General features: G+C 35.0%; 1 protein-coding gene across 2 annotated transcripts in view; it reads left to right on the top strand.

The window, feature by feature from the left end:
* The window catches only part of Osi24 (Protein), a 226,835-nt gene that overhangs the window by 187,174 nt on the left and 24,759 nt on the right, over positions 1-14,902 (top strand). For both annotated transcript variants that reach the window (XM_069823218.1, XM_069823217.1), the window contains exon 5: positions 4,415-4,732. In XM_069823218.1, the coding sequence (XP_069679319.1) occupies positions 4,415-4,732 (318 nt within the window). The remainder of the gene's footprint in view (positions 1-4,414; positions 4,733-14,902) is intronic.

Here is a 14,902-nt window from a genome sequence, read left to right as displayed (position 1 = left end):
ACGAGTTAAAATTCTCGAACTGTAAGATTGTATTCACAATGCAAACTTTAAAAATGTAAATATAACATTAGTACGAATGTTAGAAATCACTCCAATAAATGTGACCAATAATTGAGCCGTTCAGAGCAGAAGTGGTGTAAGTCAAAAATGGGTAATGAGGGTTAAAGTAAACATTCTGTAAAATACAGCGCAAAGTAGCAATTAATATTCAATTTATTTAAACTATTAGTAGTCAGTGGATAGCACGAAGGACATATTAATTGCTACTTTGCGCTGTATTTTACAGAATTTTTACTTTAAACATCATTGCCCAATTTTGACTTACACCACTTCTGCTCTGAACGGCTCAATTATATCTTCATAGATCAATTTCTTAATCATAACTAAGTTGTGTGTTTCCATACAAACTTTCTTAGCATCGCCAAAGATACACTTGCCTATATTTGTCACTACCTCTGTCTCTAGGGATTTCTAAAAGTTTAGCTATATTTTCCCCGCCATTGATCAAAATATTTTGTTGTGATACCTCTAACACCAAAGGGGAGACCTATAACTGAAATTTGATTAATGTAATATTTTAATATTAATATTGTATTTGTCCTGGAAATAAAGAATATTTGACTCAGATATTTTGTTTTTCATCATTAACTCCTTCTGGTTGTATGTTAGAAGATTCGAAGAGGATGCTCGGATGTATATTGTCGGCTTCATATTTTTCCCCCTGATAATGCATAACATAACATCAATACGACGATTGCGACTCACTGAACGTTTTATTGGACTTCGCGTTCTTATTATTATTTTCTTCTGATTACTATATCATTAAATAAATTGTGTTACCTCTACCTAATTAGTTTTATATTTATTTTATCAACCTTATTGTTATTATTATTTTATTTTGTGTATATTTGTGTATTATTTGCGTCACTATTCTATTATTATTATTATTATCGTTATTATTATTGATGTCTGTAAAATTTATGTTGGTTCTACTGGACTATACCCGAGCACGAGAACATGCTCATTTGTGGTAACTATCATACCATTGAAATGAAAATTGTGAATAAATGTGAATTGAATTTGAATTGAATTGAATTTAGGCATAACCGCCATGCCAAAGCATTAGAAACTTGGTATCTCAAGCTTATAAGTTTGGATCAAAGCGAACAAGTTAGCCAATCACGCGACAAGAGTGACTGTACAGAGGAAGTTCGAGAATCGAATCGAAGAACAGAATAGAGCTCTCGTCTAGAATTATCACACGTGTTCTCCGCACTTAAAGAAGCCAAGCAGCGCTGGCAAATCTGCTTGCAAAATCATAATTGGGGCCTAACCACGACGACACAAAATGTAAACTCAAGTTCAAATTCAAATTTATTTACAATTTACATTTGAAATGAATACATATGAATAGATACCCGAAATGAGCATATGCTCGTACTCGGGTACAGTCCAGTAGTCTACATAAATTTTACAAGGATCAAATAGTAATGCTGATAATAGAAATAATAGTGACAACAACAACAACAACAACAATAATAATAATAATAATAATAATAATAATAATAATAATAGTGATAAAACAAAAATATTTACAATAATAAAATAAATACTAAGACGGATAAAATAAAATATAAAACCACTTGCGAGAGTTAACACAACTTAAATAAGCATATAATAATCGGAAAAAATGAACTCGAAAATCAACAGATAAGTTCGTTGTATTGCAGACGACAGCAACCGCCGTATTGACATTGTGTTGTGCATTAATGGTAGTAGGGGGGAGCCGAAAGTCTACGTAACTGTCGTTCTCTTCGAATCTTCTCATACAATCATGGGAAGTTAATGCCGCAAAAACAAAATGTCTACGAGTCAAACTGTTCATTATTACCAGGATAAATATAAATAATACCGGTACTGAAATATATTAATCTAGTTTCAGTTATAGATCTCCCCTTTAAAGTTATAGATCAGTTCCTTCAAACAGTCGATTTTGTAAATCCACAATACTGCTCAAAAGCTTATGTACTCGTACATTTTACTCATTTGCATGGATTTCCAACAAGAAGGGTCTCTCCTGCAGCCAATGGACTGAAGCGATCAAAATGATCTGCAACGTTATTCCAGTCAGAAGCCTTGGTACTGCCCACTGCAGAAGATGCGATGAGCAAGAAACCTTAGCCCATGTACTGGGTTTTTGCCGGAAGGGAGAATTACTGAGAATTGACTCATAATGAAATACGCTCCATGATTGCCAATGGACTTCGCCGGGCTGATAAGTATGAGGTGTACGAGGAAGTTGGGTGCCTTTCTGCTGACGGTTCAACTCGAAAAGCAGATATCATTATTATAGACCGAAAAAAAAATTGTGGACTCATTCTCGATCCCACAGACCGTTTTGAGAACAGCGAGGAACAACCTAGAGAAGTCTGCAAAGAAAAACGGACAATTTATCTGCCATGCTGCAGCGATTTGGGGACCAAATATAACATCAAGACATGGGACGTTATAGGAATTATGATTGGGGCTAGAGGCACAACCCCACGGGAGTCCTTAGAAGTCTTCCGAAAATTAAAAGTTCCTGACAGCACCCCGGACATGATATCCTCCACTGCACTGAAGTCATCGATTAGCATAATTAATCATCACTTATATTCTTTATAAAATGTAATTTGTCTTGTAGCTTAAATTGTTTGTGCATTTCCAATAAATTTCTCAATGATAGCCTAGGGGTTGTTGGACAATAACTTCATTTAGGTCAAAATTACATAAATTCTTACTTAACAAATTAATTGCTGATTAATATTTATTACATATTATAATGAAACTAACATCTGTCCATTCCTATTATTATCATTCATTTCTCTGAATAGATCTACAAAACCTCTAATGGAAATTACATTAATATTCTCATTATAGAAATATATTTTAGATTTACATATATATATTTTTTTTTCTCCCTGTAACATAGTTCTAGTAAGCTTATATTAAATTAATTTTCATCATTTTACTAGCTGTCTCAAACCTCAAAATAATTATAATTGATTGAATTAAATTAGCTCATAAATTAAGTTACTATTTTACCTTATAGGTTTATCTAAATTTAAATATGTAGTCTACTAGTCGTTAACTTAACTGAAGAATATTGCTGGAGAACCTTTTAAGTGTAGTGTAAATATTCGTAATTTAAATATGTATTGCATTGATTAAGGTTGGTTGAGTGGAAGAGAAGGCCTTAATGCCTTAACTCTGCCAGCGAAAATAAAACATTATTATTATTATTATTATTATTATTATTATTATTATTATTATTATTATTATTATTATTCTTACCTAACTGGGTAGGCTATTAAAGAAAAAATTGAATTAAATTTAAATATTAATTTAGAATTGGTTAGGAGGCCGATTATTAAACCCTGGTTGGGACGGCTATCAACTATCTATCTTTTGTGCGAGATCGTGCGTATTTGCTTGTTTTCCGCACAGAACCAATACGCGGTAAGTGTGAAATACCACATTCAGTATTCCCAACGTAATACACATAAAAATTTCCCTCTTCTTACCGCTTAAGCGCGACATTCATTTTACTGCTTTAGGCTTTTAACATATTATTTTTAGAGACGTTGAACATAGTAATAATTACAAATTGGAAACTTACCACTGCAATTTCACCTAAATTGCAATGTTAATTATTGTTTTTAAATATTTGCAAAAATTAAGTAAAGTCTACTACTCCACGAAACTTATTGCATTCCTGATACAAGTAACATTAAGGAAGCCGTGAAAAAATCAACAAGATTCCAGATGCCGATGTTATTACTGCAATATGTTATATAAATAATATTGTTAAAATATTAAAATGAAAAATAAATCATTACATAAGCTTACCGTTTGTTTTAAGTTCGCATTTATAGACTGGGGGGAAAAAAGACAGACGTATATCACGGCCTGTATAGTAAATACAGAAAACATTTTATAGCAACAATGTTGAAGAAAGATTTTGGTGTTCCGAAGTTGCCGTCATTAAACAGAAACCAACATGGAGATTTCATTGCAACTAATTAGAAATTCGTCTTTCAGGTATGTAATAAACGATCTTCGTACAAAATAATGTACGATACACGAGCGGTATGTTTGTTTTCATGTTCTCGGGAATTAAAAAAGCTCAACTACGTTTCGCTTTTTCAATCTTTTCCTCGACCATGAAAACGTCAACATACCGCTCTTGTAACGTATTTTACTATTACATTTTTGTTTAAGTTTACATCGTGAATATACCGCCATCCCAAAGAGTGACTTTCTATAATTTTTTAGGCAACAGATCACAATCACGGATTAAATTTCAGTTCCGTCTGCATGTTGTATATGTAATATTATTCAGGTCACTCAATTGGTCCGCCGACAATGCCCGCAGGTACCAAACGCACACGATGGCGAGCCCGAAGGTGAGCTATGCGGCCGATGGGCAGCACCACTACGGCAGCTACTACACGAGAAACCAGCAGCCGACCAAGAAGCAGGACTACAAGGTGTTCCACAACATCCCGACCTCATCGCTGCTGCTCACCAACTACGACCCTTTCTACAGCCCGCTGCTTTCCCGCCTCGACAGCGTCTTCAAGCAGCTGGGTTATGAGTCGGAGAGCTGCAGGGAGCGCCTGGTGTGTGCCATGTACAACAACCCGGCCAAGTTCGCGCCCTACAGCAACCTGGTATCCGCACAGCTCAGCAGGTGAGTGCCAGCACTCCCCAGAACCCAGAATGCATGTGCCAGAGTGCTGCATTGGAGTTAAATCGCTCGCTTGAACTCTGTAGAATGTCGCACCCTCAAGTGAGATAAGAACTGTCGTGATACGCTCGTAATAAATAGAAGCACAGTACAAGGTCATCTCACCGACATGTCTTATCTTGTATGGAAGCCTAGATCATATATGTAACAGATAGCTCATCCCTATGTTAAAATCGGCAGCACTTTGAAGAGAACACCCGCCAGGATCGCCACCCGTCCGCCGTAAACGAACACGAGATGGCAGTACAGTCGCTAATGCAATTCAAATGGGAATTATGACGTGACTCCTTGTGTAACAACTAGATGGCAGCATAGTAAACCTGACAAAAGTTGTTACCGTCAAAGCCTATAAGACCGAGCTATCTCGGTATATATGATCTAGGATGGAAGGCGACAGATAAGATACACATATGTTTTGCTCACACGGTAAAAAATAAGGCTTTATTTTCTGCGTTTATGACAAACGTTTAATGGATCAGTCTAATGGAACGTGCCAAAACATAAATATGAAGTTATAAATAAAACAGTATGAAAAACTTCGATGTACAGTTATTATTGCTAATTAATAATTATTCAATATTTGATTTACCACATATTATATAATATGATAGGTCCATACATAGTGTTCCGCCTATATATTGCGACAATGTAGAAACTTTTACAAAACATTATTGATATAGCAGTATATTAATAACAATATTAGTACAGAGATAACGTTACAGAAAATATAATAAAACGAATAATCATTATGAACAACTGTTACAAACGCAAAGATTGGTACACTAATTATTAGAGATTATTATTATTATTATTATTATTATTATTATTATTATTATTATTATTATTACTAGAAAACTTAATACGGTTCTTGCATTATCGTGATTGTGTTCTCCGTTTATAATAATTACATTTACATCCAATAACATCTATCAGATGTGGCAAAAACAAAATCACTCCTGTGTGTGGGGAGGGGGAACATAAAAAACATTTACCTACCTTATATTACATTTTAAAGCAAGTTTTGTAGTTTTGCTATGGAGAGGTTACTTAAACACTGCAAAGTTTTGAAATGATAAACATCTATGATGTTACTACACAGTTCATAACTGTAACAAGGACGAATGTCTAACGCTCGGCTTATACCGTTCGGGGATTTATCGCTCGCGACAATTTTACCCATCATGCATATGCGCTACCTATCGGATTATGCTTTGAACTAATTGGCGCTCGAGCGAAAACGTCCGATGCAGACCTCTGGTATGTGCCAAAACTCTTGTCCCGGTATTTCCGAACACAGAACGTATGTGTAAACACTTTTGTCTCTGTATTCTCAGAACTCAACGAAAATATTCCAACAATTCTGTCTCGGTGTCTCCAGACTCAGGAACTTGTCAATGCCTTGTCTTGGAATTCCCTGAACTCAGAAGGTAGTATATGCCAACATTAAAACTAGCACTCATATCCATTTGTTCAATCTACGCGTCCATTCCTCTATTTACGTAAGCATTTGCTTAATTTACATGTTTCCTTTTTGAAATATTTAATTAATTTCGCTCAATTTATATATCTCAGATCACAAAATACAATTCAGTTCTTTTATCGTGTTGTGAATTACCGTATTTACTCGCTTATTAGACCTCCTCACATATAAGACCACATCCACGTTAAGGGAAGACCACTGAAAATCATGAAAATGTTTCCAATTTTTGTTTAGCTATTTCACCTATTGAGAAGAATTTATATTTTCATACCCCAAATGGATTCAGCTCAATTCTGATTACAAATACTCGTATGTTTACACTTTTTAAATTAAGGCTGGAAGGGGGCGTGGAATGTAACAAAAAAGTTACTAGATTTGTAATCAGAAATTTTTAAAAAAGGATTCTTCGATGAAAAACAATTTTGACAGCTCTTTTTAATTCCACGCCCCCTTCCAGCCTTAATTTAAAAAGTGTAAACATACGAGTATTTCTAATCAGAATTGAGCTGAATCCATTTGGGGTATGAAAATATAAATTTTGAATACGTGAAATAGCTAAACAAATTTGGAAAAATTTTCATGATTTTCAGTGGAGTCTTCCCTTAAGAGCAACGTGTAAAAATTATACAGGGTGCATGGGGTATAAGTGCCATTATTTTAACTGATGATTGTTCATGTCATAAGGAAAAAAAAATGTTCTCACAATTTTTTTTCTTATTACAATATTTAACTAATTATTAAAGTTTATAATATTAGGCGTTCGGCAACTTTGCTGGATAGGGGAGGAAGGAATTTACAAGTACACAGTAAAGCACAAGCGGGTACAGACATATCGGTACAAAACAGATGCTCTGTCCTAATGCAAGATTATTTAGGGCCAAATTAAAGAAGTGCCTAATTTCTCACGCCTTCTATTCTGTAGGTGAATACATGACATTCAATAACGCTTCACGAAATTGATACTAAAACTTTGTGTTATACTAGTAGACTATATTGTAAATCTCTTCTGTATATATTTCATCTAGACTGTGACTATAAATTAAGACTTCATAATAGTATTAAGTTTTTTTTTGACTTGTTCCATATTCTAGTTGTGAAGCAATCTTATGAATACCATGGAATCACAGTCTACTAGGATACAGTCACGAAGCTTGAGTTTTGAGGGTGCTAGAAACAATAGACTGTGCCGGTATTATTTCGCATTGTCTGTAATGAGGCGATATTAGCGATCCTAGTGGTGAGCAGCTATCTAATGTTTGCATACTTACTACGTATTGAGCTTCGTGACTGTATATACTAGACTGTGATGGAATGTTAATAAATACAATACAATACAATACACACAGGCAAAATTTTGCTGAACTTACCTACACCCAGACAACATGTAGGCCTAGAGGTGGTCATGTTACAGATTTTTTTCAATGACGTATGAAGACTAATTAAGCAGACCTACCTAATGAATAGAACTTAGGAGGACTTAAAAGAATAATAAATACTCACTGAAATTATATTTAATCTCTGTATTTTATTTTCTTATACCACTTACAAAACAGACTATTCACTGTTGTTTAGTCAACTGTTCGAAGACAGGTCTGAACCTAACAAGTGACACCAAAAATGATCACTTATGAGGCAACTAGGCCAGAAGATAATGGGGTAGGGTGGCCAGTTCCTTTCCCCCTCCATTGCATCCATCGCCGATTAGCTACATGTTACACTAATCAGTCTTCAGATTGAAACAAGCAATTGTTCTTCCTCTGACACATATCGTCAAGTGAGATGTACTGCCTGATAATAGAGGTACATATTAACCAGAACCTCAATCAGAGGTTATATTCACTGTTATATATATTTTGAAAAACAATTATGTGATATTTTTCAAAATACTGCATTTCGGAAACCACTTTTTCGTATGCTGTCTGAACCGTCTGTTCGTTTGTGTACAGCAAATTCTCTTTTCTCATGAACTGTTGCTCGGGTTTTGTGGACATTCATCAGGTCTCTGTACGTTAAGTCCAACGTAAAATGATGGACACAAAATATTTTTAAATAGTATTTTTTAAGCAATGTCTTTGATTCGAAGCCCACTTTGATTATTTTCTTCTTAGGTTTTCCCCAAGTATAAGGCAGATTCCAATAATTCCATAGCTAATTCGTCCAAATACCATCTTGACATCATCCAATCCATTAATCACGCAGTTAGTGAATTTGTGTAACGCTTTTTCTCTTACTAAGGAAGTGTTGTATTCGTATCACTAAGTCAAGTCGGAAAATACGTATATTTGAATATTTGACCCAAAATGCGACTCTGACCGTATAACTTTGAAGGTCAACAAATGTTTGATCGGACGCCAACAAGGAAGTTGTGACAGTTACGTGAGTCACTGAACGGAGACAATGCCTCGGAATCCGTGTCTGATTACAGTCATAAGAGCACAACATTGCAATTCAATGAAATTACTACCTCGACGTTTGTTATTGCTCCTTACATCAACTGTCATTCAATCTAATTGAAATGGATGAAATATCGGCGTTAGTATAAGCTAAGCTGAGAAGGTCAAGGTTCTGTTAATCCGGTTGTTTTCATTATGTATATCTGGTATCAAAATAGTGCCTGCTGGCCAGACTGTTTCAACACATCTTTGAAACGGGTCCTTAATTAATTGTTTATCTGCCACTATACCTTACTTACTCACTGGCTTTTAAGGAACCCGGAGGTTCATTGTCGCCCACACATGGTCCCTATCCTGAGCAAGATTAATCCAGTCTCTATCATCATATCCCATCTCCCTCAAATCCATTTTAATATTATCTTCCCATCTACGTCTTGGCCTCCCCAAAGGTCTTTTTCCCTCCGGCCTCCCAACTAACACTCTATATGCTTTTCTGGATTCGCCCATACGTGCTACATGCCCTCCCATCTCAAACGTCTGGATTTAATGTTCCTAATTATGTCAGGTGAAGAATACAATGCGTGCAGTTCTGTGTTGTGTAACTTCCTCCATTCTCCTGTAACTTCATCCCTCTTAGCCCCAAATATTTTCCTAAGCACCTTATTCTCAAACACCCTTAACTTAAGTTCCTCTCTCAAAGTGAGAGTCCAAGTTCACAACCATACAGAAGAACCGGCTAATATAACTGTTTTATAAATTCTAACTTTCAGATTTTTTGACAACAGACTGGATGATAAAAGTTTTCATATTTATTCTGTGTTTAATTTCCTGCGACTATACCAGCTTAGAAAAATATTAGGGGCTAAGAGGGATGAAGTTACAGGAGAATGGAGGAAGTTACACAACACAGAACTGCACGCATTGTATTCTTCACCCGACATAATTTGGAACATTAAATCCAGACGTTCGAGATGGGCAGGGTATGTAACACGTATGGGCGAATCCAGAAATGCATATAGAGTGTTAGTTGGGAGGCCGGAGGGAAAAAGACCTTTGGGGAGGCCGAGACGTAGATGGGAAGATAATATTAAAATGGATTTGAGAGAGGTAGGATATGGTGATAGAGACTGGATTAATCTTGCTCAGGATAGGAACCAATGGCGGGCGGCAATGAACCTGCGGGTTCCTTAAAAGCCAGGAAGTAAGTAAGTAAGTAAGTAAGTAAGTAACTATACCAGCTTCATAAAACCAATAGGAGAATAAAGGTTAGACTACAAAATGGCAGTAGTACAAAACCAACAAAATAATCCATTATGAGTTCGTAAAGCTGGTTTCATATAAAAATATTCCAGTAAGTGTGGAATTTGCGAAGCAGCTCGACACGATTTATAAAGAAAACGTAATTATTGTTTATTTTTTAAAGTTAGGCCTACTCTTCAATTTCTAGATAATTTTAATATAAGCTAATATCAAATTGTTAAATTCAAATAAAACAAGAAATTGTTAACCACACCTGTAGGCCTAAATGCAGGTAAAATTCTTTGCATACGCTTTCAGCTCTGGGTCTGCAAAAGTGGAAAGGTTTGATTTATTTCATGGCGCTTTTATCAACTGCGACGGTCACCCAGTGTCTGAGTGCAATGAAGGTCATCGTACCAGCGAAATGTGTCTAGGGTCTAGCGCCGAAAGTTATTCAGCATTTGCTCTTAATGGGTTGAGGGAAAACTATGGACAAACCTCAATCAGAATTTCAACCCAGGACCACTTGTTACACGGTCAGACATGCTAACCGTTACTCCAAAAAAGTGGAAATATATATTTTTTTGTCTTATCTCAATTTTTGGTCAGTTAACATATTTTATGCTCGACCATGCCAAAATGTAGTAATTATACACCTGGCAGCAGTCCTTTAATGCAGGTTATTAAAGTTCAGGTTTTCGATTAGGCCTATTCTCGGATATGCAATCGAAAGACAACGAGGGAAACGTCACGGAGGCTGGAAATCCAATACTGTCGCAGAAGGTTATGTTCTGTTACTATAATAATTAGTGTTAATTGTAAATAATATTCAAATAAATTCAATTTGTCATCTCGTTTTTCAATTATAAATCAATTTCCAGGTTATATCAAAATTCTCTAGATTATAACAAGGTCAATGACATAATTGTTCCTCGGAAAAAAATCAATACTTTCGCGTCTGCGCACATCTCACAATTTACGAGCGATACACAAGGTCACTCCCACTCTTCAGTTAGATACGAATAAAATGAATACTTCTGAATAATTTCAAGTTAGAAATATGGTCGAGCATAAAAAGTCGTATGAAACTTGCCTATAATGGTAATTAAGACGCTCGTATGAAAATTATGAAACTCGCTTGCGCTCGTTTCATAAACAAACATACTCGCGTCTTAATTACTATCATTATAGGCTCGTTGCATAATGTACTATTATTGATCAACTTAGTAACTTCAGTAACGAATTTTTGCAGAATATAGTTGTTTTTGTTTTTGCTCAATTTAGTGCCTACATCCCTCAAGTCGGACCCAGAATTTTGTTCAACTTATCATTCTCATATTGACTTGGATTAGCCGGAACGAAAGGTGGCCAATTGAAGGAGGTTTTGCTATAATACAATTCACAAATACAGTACATCATCTCTATAATCAGCTGTTTTTCTTATTAACCGCTTTCTGGACGTTAAGATGATGCTGTGCTTTATTCAGTGACTTCAGAAAATTATCAAGCAGTGAAGCATGGCGATCACTTCTAGAATTAAGGGTAACGTTCTAATTCTGTCTAGACAGTGCTGCATTTCAAATGCAAGTCCAGTTATGAGAGGGTGGTTGTGGAGTCAAGTTTCGATCACAGGAACCTCATGCTATTTTCTACATTAGCGAAATAGACTAGAACAATTACTAAAAAGTGTTGGTCTTCAGAGAAAACATTCGCTCACCACAATGACTAGGGAAATTTAGGAGAGTAAAAATCTAAATGGTACGCTAGATCTGTCGTCTTTGCAAGGATTCTTCGGTCTCATTGAGTTAGCCTACTGATATGAACATATAAGTATATTAGAAAGTAAAGTTAAAACGTCTATAGTAGGATACCAGAGACAAGACTACCTCAACAAATAATGATTATAAATCAATGGAAACATGTATAAGTAGGCTAAGAAAAGAAGGTTTGGAATCTTGAGAGGTTGTATAACACACATAGACAAATAATAGAAATAATAAGACTTCATCGTTAATTCAAAATTGATAGTATAATGAGAATACCTTTGGTTTGTCTTTCTTTGTGGCCATGAATGACAAATCGAGCGGAAAAATAAAGACGTGACTTCTTAATTTGTAGACTAAATCTGTTTTTGTAGGGACGAATGTCCCCAATGTGGCGTGACTCCATTTCGCCACTTTAGACCTGTTGGAATTCATTAAATGTATTGAAAGTAATATCGTTTTTTTAATAGAAAAAATATACATGCCTCTGAAATGAAGAGTAGATATAAAATTATTATAGAGAACTCAAGGTATAAGTGTAAAAAGTTGCCTACTTACAGACTTTCACTAAGAATTTCGTACAGATTTAATTCAGATTCATAATAATGGATTTAAAATAGACTATGCGTCTCTGAACAATTGCATTGATAGATTTATAGATGGGTGCGTGAGTTGGCGAGTGGAAGAATGGGTGGAGGTAAGGATGGTTGGAACAGTGTGTGTAAGAATAACTGAAGCGTGCATTTCCAGAACGTTGTAAGTGCCAATTTGTAAAGTTTACAGTAGGAACAAAAAATAGTTTTATACAATACATACAACGCTGTAACTTACACAACCTGAAAGTGCACTACTTTATTACTTGGAGCAACACTTTCTTCATAACCCTTCGTAATATTATCAAACAGGGCACCTACAACAGATATATGTGAAAAAATAGATTCTCCCGATTTCGGCACTTACAATGTTATGGAAATGCACGCTTCAACTACGTAAAAGAGAAATTAAATAAGCTTTCGAAATAACTTTTCAGACCTTATAGGGATAGGGCGATTCGCTTGTGTATGGATAAAATGAAAAATGGTGATAATAATAATAATAATAATAATAATAATAAAAACAATAATAATAAGACAATAATAATACTTACTTATGGCCTTTAAGGAACCTGGAGGTTCATTGCCGTTCTCACATAAACTCCTCCATCGGTCCCTATCCTGAGCAAGATTAAGCCAGTTCCTACAATAATAATAATAATAATAATAATAATAATAATAATAATAATAATAACAATAATAATGATGATAATAGTAACAATAATAATAATAGGCCTAATAATAATAATAATAATAATAATAATAATAATACGGTACTTACTTACTTACTTACTTACTTACTTACTTACTTACTTACTTACTTACTTACTTACTTACTTACTTACTTACTTACTTATTGGCTTTTAAGGAACCCGGAGGTTCATTGCTGCCCTCACATAAGTCCGCCATTGGTCCCTATCCTGAGCAAGATTAATCCAGTCTCTATCATCATATTCCACCTCCCTCAAATCCATTTTAATATTATCTTCCCATCTACGTCTCGGTCTCCCCAAAGGTCTTTTTCCCTCCGGCCTCACAACTAACACTTTATATGCATTTGTGGATTCGGCCATACGTGCTACATGCCCTGCCCATCTCAAACGTCTGGATGTAATGTTCCTAATTATGTCAGGTGAATAATAATAATAATAATAATAATAATAATAATAATAATAATAATAATAAAAACAATAATAATAAAAACAATAATAATACTTATTTATGGCCTTTAAGGAACCTGGAGGTTCATTGCCGTTCTCATATAAGCCCCTCCATCGGTCCCTATCCTGAGCAAGATTAAACCTGTTCCTACAATAATAATAATAATAATAATAATAATAATAATAATAATAATAATAATAATAATAATAATAGTAATAGTAATAATAATAATGATGATAATAATAATAATAGTATTAATAATAATAATACTTACTTACTTACTTACTTACTTACTGGCTTTTAAGGAACCCGGAGGTTCATTGCCGCCCTCACATAAGCCCGCCATTGGTCCCTATCCTGAGCAAGATTAATCAAGTCTCTATCATCATATCCTACCTCCCTCATCCATTTTAGTATTATCCTCCTACCTGCGTCTCGGTCGCCCCAAAGGTCTTTTTCCCTCCGGCCTCCCAACTAACACTCTATATGCATTTCTGGATTCGCCCATACGTGCTACATGTGCTGCCCATCTCAAACGTCTAGATTTAATGTTCCTAATTATGTCAGGTGAATAATAATAATAATAATAATAATAATACTTTATTGCTAGAACAGAGATAAGTTACATATTTTTTACATATAAAATCACCCTAGCATTCCCAAAAAAAAGTAGAATACCCGTGCTCATGGTATTCTACTGCATCGCACGTTTACCTTCCTTATTTTTCTTCCGATAACCATGGTCTTCGTCTTGTTTGCATTATCTATTTTCAACTCATATTGCTCATAGCCATTACTTAACTCCTGTAGCATACCGCTAAGCATCATCTCGTCTTGCTCTAAGAACACCATAATATCAACAAATCTTATGCACTTTATTCTTCTTCCTACTACTATTACCTCTCCCATGTTCTGAAAATAGTTCTTCACTGAATCAAGTCACTGAATAATGCTACGAAATCTTTTAACAGTAACAATGACCTTTTCCTGTTCCACTACCTGTCTATCAATATGAAGTTTAAGAGTAGAATTTGAGTTCATAGAGACGCTAATGAGAGAGATTACGACCAAAAACGTTTTACACTTTCACTAGAATTGCAGATTGGACAATACGAGTATTTCCGTTGAAATCAGTGAAGTGCTGGAATTATCCAAATGTAAGCTACAAAATTCGAATTAAATATGGATTTTTAACATTGGTTTAAATATGAATATCTAGAGGAATACATAGTTATTCGAATTTTTTAATTAACCAATTTCTATTGTATTAAGTCCATGTTCAGTTTTTCCTCTTGAAATTATCTTATGCCCCTTCGAACGGAACGGCGAAGTTCTGAGTGTGACAAGAGTCCAACAGGGTCGATGCTCACATAGACGATTAATCTGAACCCCAAATTCCCTCGCAAACACTAGCCATCGTGTGTCCTTTGATTATTTCTCCTCCTATCCCCTCTTTTTTAACTGTCATTTTGTTATTATCACAC

This window comes from Periplaneta americana, chromosome 4, assembly GCF_040183065.1.
Source record: "Periplaneta americana isolate PAMFEO1 chromosome 4, P.americana_PAMFEO1_priV1, whole genome shotgun sequence".
NCBI lineage: Eukaryota > Metazoa > Arthropoda > Insecta > Blattodea > Blattidae > Periplaneta > Periplaneta americana.
Note: the sequence above shows the minus strand (reverse complement) of the source record. Positions and strands in the feature narration are given on the sequence as shown.